At 59.2% G+C, this 18706-nt stretch overlaps 1 protein-coding gene across 1 annotated transcript in view; it reads left to right on the forward strand.

The window, feature by feature from the left end:
- LOC128834044 (cullin-9-like) overlaps window positions 1-18706 on the forward strand; it is a 63105-nt gene that overhangs the window by 17133 nt on the left and 27266 nt on the right. The window contains exons 5-19 of the mRNA XM_054022474.1: window positions 676-814; window positions 5441-5631; window positions 6403-6769; window positions 6971-7163; window positions 8379-8586; window positions 8814-9007; window positions 9192-9418; window positions 9983-10217; window positions 10902-11007; window positions 11471-11698; window positions 13348-13438; window positions 13526-13697; window positions 14641-14746; window positions 16396-16491; window positions 17819-17994. Of these exons, the coding sequence (XP_053878449.1) occupies window positions 676-814; window positions 5441-5631; window positions 6403-6769; window positions 6971-7163; window positions 8379-8586; window positions 8814-9007; window positions 9192-9418; window positions 9983-10217; window positions 10902-11007; window positions 11471-11698; window positions 13348-13438; window positions 13526-13697; window positions 14641-14746; window positions 16396-16491; window positions 17819-17994 (2729 nt within the window). The remainder of the gene's footprint in view (window positions 1-675; window positions 815-5440; window positions 5632-6402; window positions 6770-6970; window positions 7164-8378; window positions 8587-8813; window positions 9008-9191; window positions 9419-9982; window positions 10218-10901; window positions 11008-11470; window positions 11699-13347; window positions 13439-13525; window positions 13698-14640; window positions 14747-16395; window positions 16492-17818; window positions 17995-18706) is intronic.

Consider the following 18706-nt stretch of genomic DNA (forward strand, 5'->3'; position numbering starts at 1 on the left):
TGTGTGCTCGCTCGCGCTCTCTCTCTCATATCTAGTAGGAGAGCAGCTTTTAAATTCTATAAGCGGAGGTGTGTCTACGCTGCAGCTGAGAGCAGGCTTCGTCGCACTGGTAGACACATGCACGGCCCCTGCTGTAGCTAGCACACAACTAGCAAGGTTGCATGGGCAGTGGCTCAGGCTAGCTGTCCGTGAATGTGCCTAGGAGGCTGGGTGGCTTTGCACTGAGTGGCTGCCCTGCTATCCCTGGCTGTGCTGCTGTTTGTGGTGTCCTGGCTTGAGCAGAGCTGGCGTGCGTCTGTTGACCTGCGCTGGGAAGCTCGTTCTCAGTTGCAGTGTAGACGTACCCCGAATACATCACGAGCAAGAAGTTTCCAAGCAGCGCAAGCAAAGCTGGTAGAACTTACATAAGTAGTTCCTGATGCGGTTTTTAAAAAAGAACCTAGGAAACAAACCCAAAAGAACTTGTGAATGCAGTATTCAGTTTGCCTGTTTAAAATCAGGAAAGGCAAAGGTTCCAATCTCAATATTGACTAAGCCACAGTGTGTGTCGTGGATACCACAGAGTGTGCCCACGTTTAGACAGCTTACTGGGTGAGATGGTGGTGGGCGTATGCCCTTCTCTATTTATAGAATGTGGGCATCGGGGAAGTGATCACACGTCTGTTTCACCCACAGGTTTTGTGGCAATCTACAGGCCGGACTTACTGGGTGCACTGGCACATGGTGGAGATTATTGGTGCCGGAGAGCAGCCTGAAGAAACTGCTGCCCAGGAAAAGGTATCCAGTCTGACCGAGAACTTGACGTTAACCACAGGTGAGGTTATGTGCACTGGGTGTACATGTGCATGCTCTACCTACTGCTCCCGCATGCTTTGGGGTGCACTTCGGGACTGCTCACATTTCCTTTCCAATATGGAGTGACTTACATTTCTTCTAGGGGTTTTCCTAAAGAGAAAAGTAATTCTGCGTGTTCTGTAGGAGTGATGACAGCTTGTCAGTCAATGTTATGACTTAGAGCTGCATGGGACACGTGTTTAGATAACAATAGGTGTAAAATGTCCTTTAATACTCTAGAACGTGCACATAAACTTTAGTTAGAATTAAACTGAACTAACTGCTAGAACCAGCATGTTTTGATATTTTGGCACTTGCTGCAAATGAAACCACCTGCAATTTGGTGCATATAAAATCAAGAGGAATGAATAAAACAACGTAGGTTCATAAGTTTTAAAAGCACCGGTGTGCTTTTTTTTGGAGTTCGATAGGCTAAGGTTTTAAAAGTTGTTTAGTAATTTTGGGTGTCTGCATTTCTGGTGATTCATCTTGAAGCACCTTAAAAGGTCTGGCTTTTCTAGGCAGGGTACTCAACAATTTCTGAAAATCACATCCCTTTAAGGTGTCTTAAGTTGAACACCCCAAAATCGAGGCACCCAAAATTTAGTTGCTTTTGAAAATCTTTTTCATAGTTCATCTAGTCTGACCTCCCGCGTAACACATGGTAGAGAATTGCCCCGGTAATTCCTGCATTGAACCCAACGATTTGTTGTTGAAGTAGGATGCATCTTTTAGACAGACATGCAGTCTTGATGTAAGGACTCCAAGTGGCAGAGAGTAAGCTGTTTCAGTCTTCAGTTACCCTCTCAGAAAAGCGCGCTTCTATTTCCAGTTTGGCTTTCTCCATCACTGACCGCCAGCCACTGGCCCGTGTGATGTCCGTCAGTTAAACTTTGCCTGAACACCAGCTTGCTTTGGCTTAATTCAAAACTGGTTTAGTTAAACGGCTGCAAACCCCTGTGGGGATGCTCTTATTTCAGTTTACACATGGTTTAATTCAGTTTAGCTTATATCTATTCCTACTCAAGCTAGTTTACCTGAAATAAATCTGATTTAAACTGGAATAAGTGTGGCCCCACAGTTTTGGCAATGTTTTAAATATATTTGTTTAAAATCACACCTTCACCCTGTGCAGTCTGCATGTAGACAAGCCCTTCTATTACCGAGCTCTCTAGTGATGGATGATACCTTCTCCCTGCGTAAGAACTTACGGACCATGATCAGGGCTCCTTTTACCCTTCCTTTCAATAAGGTAAATAGAGGCTGGGCATGCCTACACTTGCCATTTAAAGTGGAAAAAGTCCATTTTTTGCGCAAAAACCGTGGGAGCGTCTACACGTGCTAATGTCTTTTTGCGGTGAAACTCAGAAGTTTCACCGCAAACAGAAAACCCCGAGAGGCATATACAGCTCTTACCAGTGATGCATTTGCAGTGATGTGCAAGTGAAGAGACGTTCTTCCTGTTTACAGAGCTTTTAGCCTCCAGAGGATCTCCCACAGTGCCTAGGTGACCACTCTGGCCAGCAGCTCTGCTGCTAAACAGACGTCCACCCCTCCACTATAAACCCCCTGGAGCTTTGAAACTCCCCTTCCTGTTTTCTTGGCAAGTGCTCACTTATCTGGCCAGGTGACAATGGCTGCTCCAGGGAGCAAACGATCCCCTGCTTGGATCAGTGCTGAGTTACCGGAGCTGATCGGTGTTTGGGGACAGGAGGCTGGGCAGGGACCCTGGAGAGAGCTGCACTGTGGGATAGCTGCTCTCATCAGCCACGGAAGTGCTGCAGATGTGAACACACTCTGACGCCTGTGGCAGTGAGTGAGGACACAAACCAGCGCTTTTCTTTCCCCAGTTCCCCATCACCGGTGAAACTGACAGCGCAAAACTCTGCAAGTGTAGACAGAGCCTAAGCTCTTGAAGAGTCTTGCATGTTTTCCAGACTGTTGATCATCCTTATGGCTCTTCTCTGACCTCTTTATTTTTGCAACATCCTTCTTCACGTGTGGAGGCTGGAACTGGACGTGGTATTCTAGTAACGATTCATAGCATTTAAGGCCAAACGGGAACCACAAGATCATCTAGTCCAGTGGCTCTCAACCTTTCCAGACTACTGGACCCCTTACAGGAGTCCGATTTGTCTTGTGCACCCCCAATTTCACCTCACTTAAAAATGACTTGCTTACAAAATCAGACATAGAAATACAAAAGTGTCACAGCCACACACTTACTGAAAAATTGCTGACTCTCATTTTTACCATAGAATTATTAAAATAAATCAACTGGAATATAAATATTGTACTTACGTTTCAGTGTATAGTATATAGAGCCGTATAAACAAGTCATTGTATGAAATTTTAGTTTGTACTGACTTCGCTGGTGCTTTTTCTGTAGCCTGTTGTAAAACTAGGCAAATATCTAGATGAGTAGATGTGACCCCTGCGTACCCCCGGCCGAGAACCACTGCTCTAGTCTGACCTCCTGTGTAACACAGGCCAGAGGATTTCACCAAGTTGACCCCAATATTGAGTTTAATAGATTGGGTTTAGCTAAAGCAACTTCTAGAAAGTGATTCCGTCTTGCTTTGAAGAGATGGAGAATCCACCACTTCCCTTGGTAGTATGTTCCATGGGTTGATCATCCTCACTGTTCAGAATCCGGGCCTTATTTCTAATCTGAATTTGTCTGGCTTCAGCTTCCAGACACTGGCTCTTGTTCTGCCCTTCTCTGGGGAGTTAAAGAGCCCTTCTGTCCCCATGGAGGTACGTAGACACCACAATTGAGTCACCCGGCAGTCTCTTCTTTGACCAGCTAAACAGACTGAGCGCTTTAAGTCTCTCACTGTGAGGCATTTTCTCCAAGCCTCTTGTTGTTTTTGTAGCTCTTCTCTGCCCCCTCTCCAATTTTTCAACCTTCTTAAAACGTGGACACCAGAACCGGATGCTGTATTCCAGCCTCAGTCTCGCTAGGGCTGTATATGGAGTCAAATCACATCCCCGCTCCTGTTCCCTCCTCCCCGGTTTACACCTGCTGGGGTCGCATTAGCCCTTTTTGGCCCAGCGTTGCACTGGGAGCTCACATCGAGTTGCTGGTCCACCGTGACCCCTAAATCCTTTTTAAAGGGGCACTGTGGAAAAAACAGCATGTGGTCACGTAATTCAAGACTGTATCTTAATGTGAACACACAAGGGGGCCGAGTTAAGGTTGTACAGGGAACCTTAATTCCCGCGTTTCCTAACTTCTGAGTGCTTGGCTTTCCGAGATGTTCAGGTTTGTTGTGTGTAAATCGCTGGGTTTTTAAACCTAGACTGAAAGGCAAGCTGCGAATGCTAGTCAGCCTCCTATAGGGTTCACACCTTTGAAAGGGAATTGGTTTGATTGTTAGGTGCTTAATGAACGATTGACATTGTTATTAATTATTCATAGTATCCAGTGCCTAGGAGCCCAGCGGGGGGACCAGTTTTGTCATGATGGTTGCCACAGGGACCAAGGCCTTGTCTAGACACACAAATCGTACAGCTTTAACTATACTGACAGAGTTACATTGCTACGGTCCCTGGTGTGGATGCAGTTATACCAGGATAAACGTGTTTATACCGATATCGCTTATTCCTGCCTGGGAAGAGGACCGAGCTAGACCAGCGTAAGGCACACTTATACCAGTGTAATGGTCTAACTATATTGGTAGAAATCACGCCCCTTCTCGCCACCAGTATCAAATCTGGGCCTACATGAAACTAAGATCTCTGAGTACTCCACCCCCAAGCCACATCTGTTCACTACTGTGACGGAGCCCAGGACCCTCACGCCAGTTAATACAGCAGTGAACAAATGGGGCCCTTTTATGCTTGCAGTTTTGGTGTGCGGGAAATCTCTCTGCCTAGGTACTTGTACAGCCATGGGACCGTTGTTTCTGAGCACCAAAAGCAGGTGCTTCTACTGAGCAAATGTTTGTTCTCTTCAGGTCCTTCTTTATTTTTCAGTCCTCACAGGCGTTCTCCGCTCCCCCAAGCGGAGCAGAGTCTGCCGGTTAAGATGCTGCTTACTCCCTTCTTCCAGATGCTAGGGAGGCTGTTAAGTAAGACTAACCCCTGATCTCCACAGTACCCCCTAGACGTCCCCCCTTTCCTGCCCCCTTTCCTTTGTTGACAGTCCTGTAGCCAGTGGTCAGTCTCTGTGATGGTGTCGTGTCCCCAAAATGACGAGTGGGACTGTAATAATTTCTCCTCTTGCTACACCACACCGGCCGCCTGGCGCGTGTGGATTGAACTGAGCAGCTGTCTGTGACGAGTGAGCTCAGATTTCAATCCGTTTCAATGGCAATCCTTTTCTTTAAAATGCCTGCTGGATCTCCCCCGGCTCTGAGCGGGTCCTGACAGCCACCCAGTGTTCTCTGCTCTTGCTTCATGCGCTCGCTCTGGTTGCCGGCAGATGGCAGACTGGGAATCCGGCCAGCCTGTTAAGAGACTAAACTCCCTTTGAATGCTGGCCCTTGGCTGCCTGACTGGCCCAGGTTGGCCGTCCCCTCCTGGCTCCGATGGCCCTGCAGCAGGGTAACTGTCCTGCCGAGGCGCTCAGGGTTAGTCTCTGCCTTGCTGTGCCCCCATGCAGTGACCCAGACGTTTTACTGCAAGCCCCTTGGGGGGCTGTACTCCCTGCCCTACCTGACGGAGCGGCCGAGCGAGGACTCGGAGGCCCTGAGCCGGGCCGAGTGGTGGGAGCTGCTCTTCTTCGTGAAGAAGCTAGACCTGCACGAGCAGCAGGAGATCGCCCAGCTCATCCGGCAGCACCAGGAGGAGCAGGTGTGGGACGGGGTGGTGCAGGGGAGGGAGAAGGACCTGGGGGGAATAGGGAACGGGGAGGTGAGAGATACCATGGAGCGAAGTGGGAGAACAGGTGAGAGGGGAGATGGAAGTGGATGGGGGCAGCAGGGATAGAGTGGAACAGGGAACTGGGGGGCCTTGGGAAGAGCGGAGCAGACTGGGAGGGGAGATTGAACCAGGGGATTAAGTGGGGATGGCGCGGGGGCAGGTGAGGGGGGGACCAAGGAGTGCAGATGGAACAGAGGGAGGGAACGAAAGAGGAGACCAGCTCTGCCCAGGCCCAGGTAGAGAAACTGTATCCAACAGTCTCTGGATGAGCAGGTCACAGGCATGGGGACATGCTGTCAGCAGGCACTCGGACATCGATGTAGGACAAGAGAATTGGGCTTGTTTGGTTCTGGCTGGCCTTGGGACATCCTGGTGTGGGGTCAGTTCTGGCTGGCCTGGGGATATCCTGGTTGGACTAGCCCAGGATTGGTTTGGTTCGGGCTGGCCTAGGGATATCGCCGTTGGACTAACCTGGTGTCAGTTCTGGCTGGCCTGAGGATATCCCAAATGGACTTGCCCGGCGAGGGGTCGGTTCTGGCCGGCCCGGGGGCGTCCCGGCGAGGGGTCGGTTCTGGCCGGCCCGGGGGCGTCCCGGCGAGGGGTCGGTTCTGGCCGGCCCGGGGGCGTCCCGGCGAGGGGTCGGTTCTGGCCGGCCCGGGGGCGTCGGGCCGCTGAGGATTAACCCAGGCCCTGCATTTCCAGCTGTCGGAGCTGGATGAAGAAGCCCTGATCCAGCTGTCGGTACCGGTGGAGCTGGCCCAGAAAGTGCTGCGGGAGCTGAGCAAGCAGTGCGAGGGCTGCACCCTGAGTGACCTGCACAGCTCCCATGTCTACAGCAAGTACTTCCTCCACCCAGGGGGGGCGCAGCCGGGCGGCCTGGGGCTGGACGCGGCCCCCTCGGAGTCCGCCGAATCCCTGGTGTCCAAGAAACCAAAGAAAGACCCTCCCACCGCCAGAGTGCCTGCCCCCACCCCGGCCCCCCCGGAGAAATCCGACTGCCAGCTGTTCAGCGAGCTGCTGCGAGCGGAGGGGCTGCCCTGCCCGGAGATGGCGGAGGAGAAAGCCAAGGGTACGTGCCGGCCGGGGAGGGAGCTGCATGTCGCCATGGCTGGGTGCTGGGCTCTAGCTAAAGAGGGTCCCTGCTGGCCAAGGGGGGTCTGGGCAGGGGAGACCCAGCGATTGGCTCGGGGAGGGGAAGCGCCGTGGGGAGGGGCTGGCCAGAGGGCTCGTGGAGCAGCCTGGGGTTGACGGGTGTTTTGGTCCTGGCCAGTGTTGTGCAGCGTGAAGGGGTCGGGGAAGAAGAGCTCGTTGGAGAGGATTGCAGAGGTGGTGGAACTGATCCAGAGGTCCAGCTCCGAGGTGGGGCTGCAGCTAGCCGGGCTCAGGTTCATTATCAAGACCCTGGAGGAGGAGGCCGGGCGAGAGCGGCAGGTCATCAAACCCGAGGGCGGGCTCACCATCAGGTCAGTTCTTTGGCGGGCCCAGACCTGGAGGTGGCAGGCCAGTGCCTCCCTGGAGAGAAGGGGCAGGAAAACCAGCTGCTCCTGTCTGCAGGGGCCGGCCGGTGGCCGGTGTCTGTCTCTGGTGCGGGCATTGCCTGTGGGTGATGTTTCTATTAGAGCAGTGCCAGGGGATGCCAGTCAGGGCTGGGCACCTGGACTGTGCTCACGGTCCTGGCTCCAGAACCTTACGGTCTAGCTACAGCAACGTAGAAAGGATTTGGGGGTGTGTGGGGGTAACGGATACGTCACCGATTGTACGGCCGGCAGGGACCGTTGTGATTGGCTGGTCTGATCCTGTTCATCGCACAGGCCAGAGAGCGTCACCCCGTCACTCCTGCATGGGACTGAAGTCTCCTGGGTTAGTGGCACCATGGAGCCCAGTAAGTGGTGGGCTTTGGGCAGATGGCCCCCCCCCGCGTAGCAACCGCAAGCCGTGGAAGACTTGCCCCATCTCTGGGAAGCTGTTCCCGTGGCCGGTCACCCTCCCTGGTAAACAGGTCTCTGATTTGAACTTTGCCGTGGTTCTCCTTCCACCTCTGTCTGCTGGATCAAAGAGCCCCCGTGTCAGCAGTGTTCTCCCCAGGCAGGTGCCTAAAGACTGCGAGCAGGTCTCCTCGCCCTTCGTCCGAGGAGCGGCCTGGATCCAGCTTCTTTAGTCGATTGTTGTGAGGCAGGTTTTCCAGCCCTGGGTGCTTGTGGCTCATTTCTGACCCCTGTCCGGTTTCCCTGTACCAAGTGCGGACACCGGCCGACCAAGGGGTGACTAGATCATGATGCGCAAGGACCTTTCTGGGGAGAAAACACTAGTGCTAACGGGCCCATTAGTCTAGCAGAGATGGGCAGAACCAGAACCGGTGGCTGGAGCTGAAGCCAGACACATGCCTGTGAGCTGTAAGGCCCAGATGTTTACCAAGGAGGGTGATGAGCTGGAAGAAACTCCCAGGGCAGGGGTGGATTCTGCACCTCTGGATAGCTGGAAATCAAACCTGGCTGCCCTGCTGGGACTCCTGTGAGGGTTTGGGGAGTGGGGGACGCGGTGGGGCCAGGAGGAGTGGGAGGCCCGTAGTGGGCCCGGGGATCTGGTTTCTGGGCCAGAGCTGACCTGGAGCCACGCAGCAGGTCAGTCCCGGGTTGCTGAAGCCCGGCTCCTCACCCGCCCGCCGTTGCTCCCCGCAGGGAGAAGCTGGTGAAGATGCTGGTGGAGCTGCTGACCAACCAGGTGAAGGAGAAGCTGCTGGTGGTACTGGCGCTGCGCCTGCTCTGCGTGCTGATGGCCAAGTACGACTGGCGCGTGCTCTTCGCCACGGAGGGCGGGGTGCGTGCCGTGCTGGCCTGCATGCAGGAGTACGCCCCCTCGGCGCTGGTCCAGCAGGCCGGTCTGGCGGTGAGTGCGCGCCGGCAGCCGCGGGGCCGGACATCTGTCTGGGGGAGAAGTGCGGCTCACGGGGAGGTGGTGGGGACATGCCGGGATCCTGCGTGGGAGAGGGTGGGGTGGGGTGGCCAGTGCGGGGATCCCAGGGGGATGCCAGGATGCGTTGGGCAGCCTTGTGTTCTCGGCCTGGGGCTGGTGCCGCTGGCTCTCCTCCCTGACTGGCTCCCTTGGCCTCCCAGGCTCTGAAGGTGCTCGTGGGTGCCGGGACCTGCGAGCTGCTGGGTGCCAGCGAGAAGCCCTATCCCCTGAACCACGCCGATGCCCCGATGATGTGGGAGATCTTCGCCAGCATCGGCTCCGCCTCCAGCAAGGACTCGGACAGCCTGCTCTGTGCCCTGCCTGCCGCCATCCGCACCATGCAGGGCACTGCTGGGTATGGGGGCTGAGTGGGGTCATTTCCGTGGGGGCAGTGTTGGGGGACAGTTCCCTGGAGGCTCGGGGGGGGTGTCTGGCTGTGGGGGACCTTGTTGGCAGTGGGTGCCGTTGCCCCACAGACCCACTGAGGAGGAGCAGCGGCTGGTGCCCACGGGCACTCACCCTGGCGCTCTGTCCCGCAGGGCCTCGTCGGCCGTGCAGAACGGCCTGCTGGTGGCCGGCCTGCTGATCGACAGCCACCGGGGCCTGGCCGAGCAGCTGGTGAGCTGTGACATCCACTCGGCCCTGCAGAGCTGCTGCCAGGGGGGCCAGGACCCCACCGCCCCCAGCCATGCCACCGAGACGCTGGCCCAGATCGCGCTCAGCCGGCTGGCGGAGCACCAGCTCCCCACGAACCTGGACACGGCAGGTACAGAGCCCCCCCACCCCACCCCCGCGACAGCCTCTGTCTGAGGATGTGGGGACAGCAGGTACAGAGCCCCATGCCCCACAACCACCGCCACAGCCCCTGCCCCCCGACCCCCCAACCTACGAGCCTGAGGACGGCTCCTATGCAGCGTTGCTCCGCAAACCCCCCCAACACACACACGCAGCCCCTGTCTGAGAGCCTGGGAACGGCAGGTATGGAGCCCCATACCCCCCACCCGCCCCTGCCCAGCCCCGCCTATGAGCCTGGGAACGGCAGGCATGGAGCCCCCAACCCCTTCCCCTCCACAGCCCGTGTCTGAGACCCTGGGAACGGCAGGCACGGAGCCCCCAACCCCTTCCCCTCCACAGCCCGTGTCTGAGAGCCTGGGAACGGCAGGTGCGGAGCCCCCTGCCCCCCAGCCACAGCCCCATCTGAGAGCCTGAGGACGGGGGTTCAGGGCACCTGGTGCCCCCAGCCCCACACTGCCTGTGAGCGTGCAGCCGGCAGCATGCAGTGCCCTGCCCCTGCCCCTGCCCCGGCCCCACGGCTCTCTCCCTGTGGCAGAGGCGGGCTCAGCCCTGGAGCTGAAGGACGTGGACGTGCAGACGCTGCTGGGCCGCCTGCAGGAGGGCAGCCTCTCCAAGGAGCTGGTGCTGGCCCTGGAGCGCTGTGTCTGCGACGAGGCCGGCCCCGAGAGCGAGGGGGCCGAGGCCCTGCGGGACCCCCAGCACTTCCTGCTTCTGCTGCGCAGTCTGGAGCAGCTGGGGGCCGAGAAGGCCGTGCAGCTGGGGACCCTCCGGTGAGTGCGGGGCGTGGCCGGGTCCTCGGGGACACTCGGGGTGGGGGGCGGCCGGGTCCTCGGGGACACTGGGGGGGGGTGGGGCGGCGGCCAGGTCCTCAGTGACACTCGGGGTGGGGGGCGGCCGGGGATCTTGGGGTGACACTGTGGGGAAAAGGGGGAACTGGGGATCCTCAGGTGACACTGGTGGGGGAGGAGGGGGTCAGGGAGCCTCGGGTGACGCGGACCTTGGCCAGGGATCCGTGGGTTGTGCTGCCAGAGTGTGGCTGGGATGTCCCAGGTTGGAATGGGAGCCAGTGGGGCCTGTCTGGTTGGGGCTCTCCTGGGGCTGGGGGTGGCTGTTTTGGGGGGTCGGGGTTGGTTGGGGCTGTCCGGGGGGGGGTGTATTGGGGGGTCAGGGTTGGTTGGGGCTGTTCCGAGGCGGGTGTGTGTGTGATCAGTTGGGGTTTCCCGAGGTGAGAGGGTGGGGTGGGGGTTGGGGCTGTCCCGAGGCGGGTGTGTGTGTGGTCAGTTGGGGTTTCCCGAGGCAGTGGGGAGGGATGGGGTGAGGGTCATGAGGGGCGGGGGCAGGCATGGGGTGAGAGTGGCCCGTGCAGCCAGAGGGCCGGGCACACGGGGGGATCGGGGCACTGGCAGCCGCTGGCCTCTCCCCTCAGGCCCCACCTTTCCCCGTCTCTTGTGCAGGATTTTGAACAAGCTCCTGGACAGTTACCAGGAGGAGGCGCTGCCCTGGCACGAGAGCATCGAGCCCTGTCTGTCCTCCATGAGCGCCCCCAGCACCGAGCGGGAGGTGAGGGGGTTGGGGGGGCCCTGTCGGGGGGCAAGGGGAGAGTCCGGGAGCAGGACGTGGGGGTAGGGAGGGACTCCTCGCTCCGCCCCAGTTACGGGCTCGCAGCAGGAATTGCTGGCGAAGTCTCTGCCCGGTGCCTTGGCTCGTAACAGCCCTGATCTGCGCCAGGCCTATCCCGGGGAAGCTGGGCCTGTGGCGCCCGGCATCACCCCTTTACTCAGCGCCCCCCAGGCCAGGCTGGGGCCTGTCTCTGTTCTGTCAGACTCCAGCACGGGCCCCACAGGAGCTGGGAGCCACCCTGCCCCTGGGAGCTGTGCTCCCCATAGACCAGACGGGCGGAGGGCGACTGCCCTAGGGAGAGCAGGGACTCGCCCCAGCCCCCTGGCAGAGGTGGGACTAGAAGCAGGTCTCCTGGCTCCCAGGCCGGTGCCCCAACCCCCAGGCCGCGCTGCTCCCTCTGCAGGTGGTGCAGGAGTTCGTTCGCTTCCTCCACCGCCTGGCCACCACCAACAAGGACTGCGCCGTGGTGATGTGCCGCCTGGGCACCAAGGAGGCCCTGTCCAAAGCCCTGGACAAGCACAACTCCAACCTGCTGCTGGGGTCGGAGCTGCGGGACCTGGTGACCGACTGTGAGAAATACGCCAGCCTCTATCAGAAGCTGACCACCAGCATCCTGGCCGGCTGCATCCAGGTGAGCCGGGGCACGTGCTTGGTGTGGGGTGTGCGTCCTGACCCCACCCAGGTGAGCGGGCTCTGCCATGAGGGAGACACCCCCCCCTCCCCCCGCCTGGGGCGGCCTGCTCGATGGGTGGGTGGAACCTCTGCCTGCCGGGGCGCTGATCCGGGTCGAGAGCAGCCGGGGGCACCAGGCTGTCTCTGAAGGGTGGGGGGGGAGGGAGGAGGGCAGGTTGTTTGTTTGTGGGGAGGGGCTGGTGGTCTCTGCAGGGGGTGGCCTGGCGTGAGGGAGGGCATGACTTTCCCCATGGTGCAGCCTGGACTGTTGGGTCCCCTTAGCTCTCCCGCCTAGGACGCCTTTTACACTGCTTTGCTGGGAACAGCCACCGGTGCAGGCTCTGCTCACTCCCAGCCCCCAGCGCGCAGTCGCTCCCAGCTGAGTACGTGCTGCTGTGCCCAGCCGTCCATGAATTACATACAGGGCGACACCCGCAGAGCCCCCGCCCCAGCCTTGCCTCTTGCACTGCGCCGAACCCTCCTGGGCAACGTAAGCTCCTCACTCGTCATTCCAGCTCTGGAGATCATGTGCCAGCCTTTGGTGTCTCAAGCAGAGGTTTCCCAAACACGCCAGTCAACACACGGGTTTAGATAGAGCCATGAGACAAGTGTATTAACCAGAGAAGGGTGGATTTTAAGTGACACAGGTGGGAAGGCTGGTCACAAAAGGAATAAAAGGAGAAACACACAAGCGAATTCCTAAACTTTACCAGGACTAGTAGGTTTAAAAGCAAAAGGAGGAGTTTTTCTCCCCAGCAACTGCAACACATTTCACAGGCTGTGTCTTTTCCCAGCCTGGGACCACTCCCCCCTTTGTTCAGCTCCTTGTGCGTCGTCGTTGTCATGAGCAGAGAGATGGACAGAGGAGAGGGGGGCACGGGACATTTCCCCCTTTCTTATACTCCTGCCCTTTGTGCTGGAAAAATCCGTGCTGGGTCATGGGGTTGGGCAGTGCTGTTGCGTACCTGAGCTCCAAACTGCCCTCCCTGATGAATTGTAACTTCCTTGTTTCCTTCCCCTCACCCCCAGCTGGTGAATGTCTGATTTAGTACTTAACGGCTCTTTGGTACTTTGCTGGCGTGCTAGGGCGTCTTTGTCTCTGAACAATTAGTTTGTGGGCGTTACCCAAAACGGCACCTTATTTCAGTAACAATCATGCAGTAAAATCTCCTAGCTTTACACACAGTGTTGTTAAACACATCTTAACAGGACAATGATATTCAGCAGTTTATGACTTTTCAAATGATACTTCACAAGGCGTACTTTGTACAAAATATAACCATATACAAGTGGTGAACATGGGGTACAGGGTGTCACAGAGGTTGGTGGTCTCTGGAAGGGGTGACCAGGGAGTGGTCTGCAGGTGGGGAGAGGGGTTGGTAGTCTCTGGAAGGGTGTGGGCAGGGAGGGGATGGTGGTGTGTGAAGTGGGGGGAGTGGCCATGGGGCAGAGGCTCTCTCTGGACCCAGTTCACTCAGTTCCCCCCTCCCCACCTGTGGGGCTGCGTTCCTCGGGGGCTGTTTGCTGCCCAGGGTCCAGCGATCGGGCAGTGGGGGAGGGGGCTGCCAGGCCCCCCCCATTGATGGTTTGCGCCCTCTTCTCTTCCAGATGGTGCTGGGTCAGATTGAGGAGCATAGACGGAGTCACCAGCCCATCAACATCCCCTTCTTCGACGTCTTCCTGCGCAACCTCTGCCAGGGTCAGTGCTGGGGGTGTCGCCCGGGGCCCCCCTGCCCCAGCTGTGCCCCCGCCCAGCTCCCTTCAGCGCTGTCCCCTCTCCCTGCAGGCTCCAGCGTGGAAGTGAAGGAGGACAAGTGCTGGGAGAAGCTGGAGGTTTCCTCGAACTCCCACCGAGCCAACAAGCTGACGGACAGGAACCCCAAGACCTACTGGGAGTCCAACGGCAGCACCGGCTCGCACTACATCAACATCTACATGCACCGCGGCGTGGTGGTCAGGTGGGGCGGGGGCTGTGGGTACTGGCCCCGGGGGGGTATGGCTGTGTGTGCCGGGCGGCAAAGAGCATGTCCCGGGGCTGTGTGAGGGATCAGGTGGGAGTGGGGGGGCTTTGGGGTGGGGTAAGCATTGGGCAAGGGGTGGCAGGGTGCCCGTGGTGGCACAGGGGTGTTCCTGGGGATGCGGGTGGGATCAGGTGGGCAGGGGGGTGGCTGTTGCCCAGGGTGTCCCGGGGATGGGGGTGGGATCAGGTGGGCAGGGATGCCTGGCTGCCCAGGGTGTCCCGGGGATGGGGGTGGGATCAGGTGGGCAGGGGGGTGGCTGTTGCCCAGGGTGTCCCGGGGATGGGGGTGGGATCAGGTGGGCAGGGATGCCTGGCTGCCCAGGGTGTCCCGGGGATGGGGGTGGGATCAGGTGGGCAGGGGGTGGCTGGCTGCCCAGGGTGTCCCGGGGATGGGGGTGGGATCAGGTGGGCAGGGGGTGGCTGGCTGCCCAGGGTGTCCCAGGGATGGGGGTGGGATCAGGTGGGCAGGGGGTGGCTGGCTGCCCAGGGTGTCCCGGGGATGGGGGTGGGGGGTTTGGGCCCAGGTAACAATGTGGCGAGGGATGGCAGGGAGCCCGAGGTGGCACAGGGGGGCTGCACATGCTGGTTCCTGGCTGGGGTGGGTTCTCTTTCCAGTACCCAGCCATGCAGGGCCCTCGTCTGTGTCCACGGGCGCCATACGCCCTGCTGGGATGGCTGTTGGCACTGTTGGCCCAGAGCAATGCAGCGCCAGGTGCAGCCCCCCAGGAGCTGGGGTCAGGGGCTCCCGTTAGGACTGGCGGCCATGCGAGGCTCTGAGCCCGCTGGCGGACGTACCCCTCGGGACGGGCACCGTAGGCTCCGGCCTGGAGCACAGCCCAGAAATGGGCTGGTGCCAACGCTGTGACTCTCCCCGGCTGCAGACAGATGAGCCTGCTGGTGGCCAGCGAGGATTCCAGCTACATGCCAGCCCGGATCGTGGTCATGGGAGGAGAGAACCCGGCCAGCATCAGCACTGAGCTCAATACGGTGAGTGTGGCCCAGGCCGCCCTGGACAGGAGAGGGGGTCCTGTGGCTTGGGGGCTCCCTAGCAGGGCGGGCGCAGGCTGAGAGCTTCGCACCTGCCAGTGCCCACCTCTTCTGGTCAGTGTGGAGCTGGGGCAGCCCGGCCCAGGCCGGCGGGGCCACGACTGTCTTGGAATTGGGGCAGGCAGCACCTGAGGTGCAGGGAGTCGCCAGCCCCAGGCCTGTAGGCCCTGTCCTGGCGGGCACATCACCAGGGCTCTCCTAGGCGGGCAGGAGCAGGGCAGGGCCCCAAGCTCAGGGTCCATCTCCAACGCTGGCCAGGACCAGCTGCTCCAGGGGGTGGTGCAAGATACCCCAGTGGCTAAGTCCCGGCTTCCCCTCCTGTCCTGCTTCTCGTCCACCCCGTGCAGGCCTGGCACAGTCTGCCTTGTCCTAGCTGCTGCCCTTTCTGCTGCTAGACCCTGCCACCCTCCCGCCCTCTGCTTCCCCAGACCTGTTACCCACCTGGCCCACGCCCGAGTGAGCTGCCCTGGGAAACCTCTAGCCAGAACCCAGAGGCGCTGTCTGGGCCGGGCCGTGTGCCTAGCTTGGATTGTGCTAGTCTCCGCTGCACAGTGGCCATAGAGCAGAGGAGGGACCGAGAGGAGCCGCCTTCCAGCCCCCGATGCAGCGCTGAGTCCCAGGAGGTCATTGGGGAGGGACATGGGGGTGGGCGGGGCAGACAGGCAGGCCTGCGCGTTCCTACTGGGAGCAGCATGTACATCCGTGCTGGTGGCCGGCCGGGTGTGCAGGGCGCTGGGTCTGTGCTTAGTGACGGCGCTGGCACCAGATCTCGGCACGGCCGGGCTGCTCCTTAAAGCCGCAGCTTCTGGGGGCAGGTGATTCCATGAGAATCCCACCTGTCACTTCCCGAGTGAGGCTCTAGCCCCCCCCGCTGCAGAGAAAAGCTGGAAATTGGGACCCCCCCAGCTCCAAACCCAGTGGATGGGCCTGATCTGGGCGCTGGGGTTGGCGGTGCTGGGAACCTGCTCGGCTGGCTGCGTGCAAATGGAGCAGGGTCAGTTACAGCCCCCGGGCACTGGGAGTGGGGTGTGACGCTGGGTTAGTAGCACCACTCGGGCTGAGAGCCCCAGGGGTATGATGGGAGATCTGCGTCTCACTCGGACGGGCCACTGGTCTATGGCTGTCGACCAGTTCCCGTGCCTGGCGGCACCTCTCCGTCCCCATCGGTTCTGGTCTCTGCGGCCTCTCCTAGTGGGTTGACGGCAGCTCCTGAGCGCGGTGGAGCTCCCAGGGGCTGGTCTTCCATTGGCCCTGCTGGGAGGGGGCAGCAGGGAGCGGTGGAGAGGTCTGGCGCGTCTGACTGCTCCAGCAGAGCCGTGGTTTCTGTGATCTCCCCAGATGTGGCTGGGAGGGGCCCTGGGGCTGCCTGACGGAGCGGCAGAGGCTTTGCTGGCTAGTCCCGTCCCAGCTGCTGGTCGTCTCCTTGCCCCGTCCCTTTGGGGCCCGTGTTCCTGCACGCCGCTAACCCCACGGCTTCACTTCACGTAGCTCTGGGGGCTGGGCCTGGACAACCCTCCTGCGGGGCAAAATCTCTTGCGGCCTCGTCATCTCTGTGTCCTGATGGCTTGCGTCTCTCTTGCCCCCCCCAGGTGAATGTCATGCCCTCGGCCAGCAGAGTGATCCTTCTGGAGAACCTGACCCGCTTCTGGCCCATCATCCAGATCAAGATCAAGCGCTGCCAGCAGGTGGGTGTGCTGGCGGCCCCCCGACGGGTTCGGTCACAGGGACCCCCTTGGGACTGTCCCCTGATGCGCCGAATTTGCCTCTGAGCCTGTTTTCCCTGCCAGCTTGGGACTCCAGAACCCTGCCTTGTTGAGCCAGACATGCCAGCCTGCTGCAACACAGACCCAGGGTCTGATCCACATCCCCAAAGCTGCAGACTTAACTGAAAACAGCTCAGCAGGTTTCCTATCTCCAGCACCCAGACACTCAGCTCCCAATGGGATCCAAACCCCAAATAAATCCGTTTTACTCTGTATAAAGCTTATACAGGGTAAATTCATAAATTGTCCACCCTCTATAACACTGATAGAGAGAGATGCACAGCTGTTTGCTCCCCCAGGTATTAATCACTTTCTCTGGGTTCATTAATAAACAAAAGTGATTGTATTAAGTATAAAAAGTAGGATTTAAGTAGTTTCAAGTAATAAGAGACAGAACAAAGTAAGTCACCAAGCAAAAACACGCAAGTCTAAATACATTAAGACACTGATTACAGGTTATATCTCACCCTCAGAGATGTTCCAATAAGCTTCTTTCACAGACTAGACTCCTTCCCAGTCTGGGTCCGATCCTTTCCCCTGGTTCAGTCCTTGTTCGTTCCAGCAGACATCTCAGGTGGTAAGCAGGGGATTTCTCATGACTGGCAGCCCGCTTTGTCCTGCTCCACCCCCTTTTATAGCTTTGGCACAAGGTGGGAATCCTTTGTCTCTCTGGGTCCCCACTCCTCCTTCTAAATGGAAAAGTACCAGATCTAAGATGGATTCCAGTATCATGTGACATGGTCATTGTTGCTGTAAGATCTAGTCTCCATTCTTCCCGGGCTGGCCCACACCTACACAGGTAAATAAACCATTTACAACCAATTGTCCCAGTCACTGGGAGCCATCACGATTCTAAGCCACCATTAATGGCCCACACTTTGCATAATTACAACAGGCCCTCAGAGTTACACTTCATATTTCTAGCTTCAGATACAAGAATGATACATGCATAGAAGTAGGAGGAACATATTCAGTAGGTTATAACCTTTGTTATGATACCTTACAAGAGACCTTTTGCATACAGCATATTCCAGTTACATCATAGTCACACTCACAAGCACGTTTCCATAAAACATATGGAGTGCAACGTCACACCCCCTTCCCTGTGTGCGGCCGAGCCGGTCCCTGGCCTCCCTCGCCCCCCGCAGGGCCTCCACGGGCAGCGAGAGTCCTGGCCAGGGGCGCCCTGTGGGGAGTCGCTCAGCCTGGTGGGCCTGTGTCTAACTGGGGAGGTTTGTGCCCTGTGCAGGGTGGCATTGACACGCGTGTGCGTGGCATCGAGATCCTGGGGCCCAAGCCCACCTTCTGGCCGATCTTCAAGGAGCAGCTGTGCCGGCGCACATACCTGTTCTACACCACCCAGGCGCACACGTGGTGCCAGGAGATCGCGGACGAGCGCATGCAGCTGCTGCAGCTCTTCAACAGGTGAGGCCTGTACCCGGGGTCCCCCCAGCGCTGACAGAGCCCCCGGCAGTGCCCTGCCCTGTGTGTGTGTCTGTACCCGGGGTGTCCCCCCAGCGCTGACAGAGCCCCCGGCAGTGCCCTGCCCTGTGTGTGTGTCTGTACCCGGGGTCCCCCCAGCGCTGACAGAGCCCCCGGCAGTGCCCTGCCCTGTGTGTGGCTGTACCCGGGGTCCCCCCAGCGCTGACAGAGCCCCCGGCAGTGCCCTGCCCTGTGTGTGTGTCTGTACCCGGGGTCCCCCCAGCGCTGCCCAGAGCCCCCGGGAGTGCCCTGCCCTGTGTGTGGCTGTACCCGGGGTCCCCCCAGCGCTGACAGAGCCCCCGGCAGTGCCCTGCCCTGTGTGTGGCTGTACCCGGGGTCCCCCCAGCGCTGACAGAGCCCCCGGCAGTGCCCTGCCCTGTGTGTGGCTGTACCCGGGGTCCCCCAGCGCTGACAGAGTGTGCCCTGCCCTGTGTGTGGCTGTACCCGGGGTCCCCCCCCCAGCGCTGCCCAGAGCCCCTGGCAGTGCCCTGCCCTGTGTGTGGCTGTACCCGGGGGGGGGGCCCCCAGCGCTGACAGAGCCCCTGGCAGTGCCCTGCCCTGTGTGTGGCTGTATCCGGGGTGGGTCCCCCAGCGCTGACAGAGCCCCTGGCAGTGCCCTGCCCTGTGTGTGACTGTACCCGGGGTGTCCCCCCAG

The sequence above is a fragment of the Malaclemys terrapin genome, chromosome 3 (assembly GCF_027887155.1).
Source record: "Malaclemys terrapin pileata isolate rMalTer1 chromosome 3, rMalTer1.hap1, whole genome shotgun sequence".
NCBI classification, from domain to species: domain Eukaryota; kingdom Metazoa; phylum Chordata; order Testudines; family Emydidae; genus Malaclemys; species Malaclemys terrapin.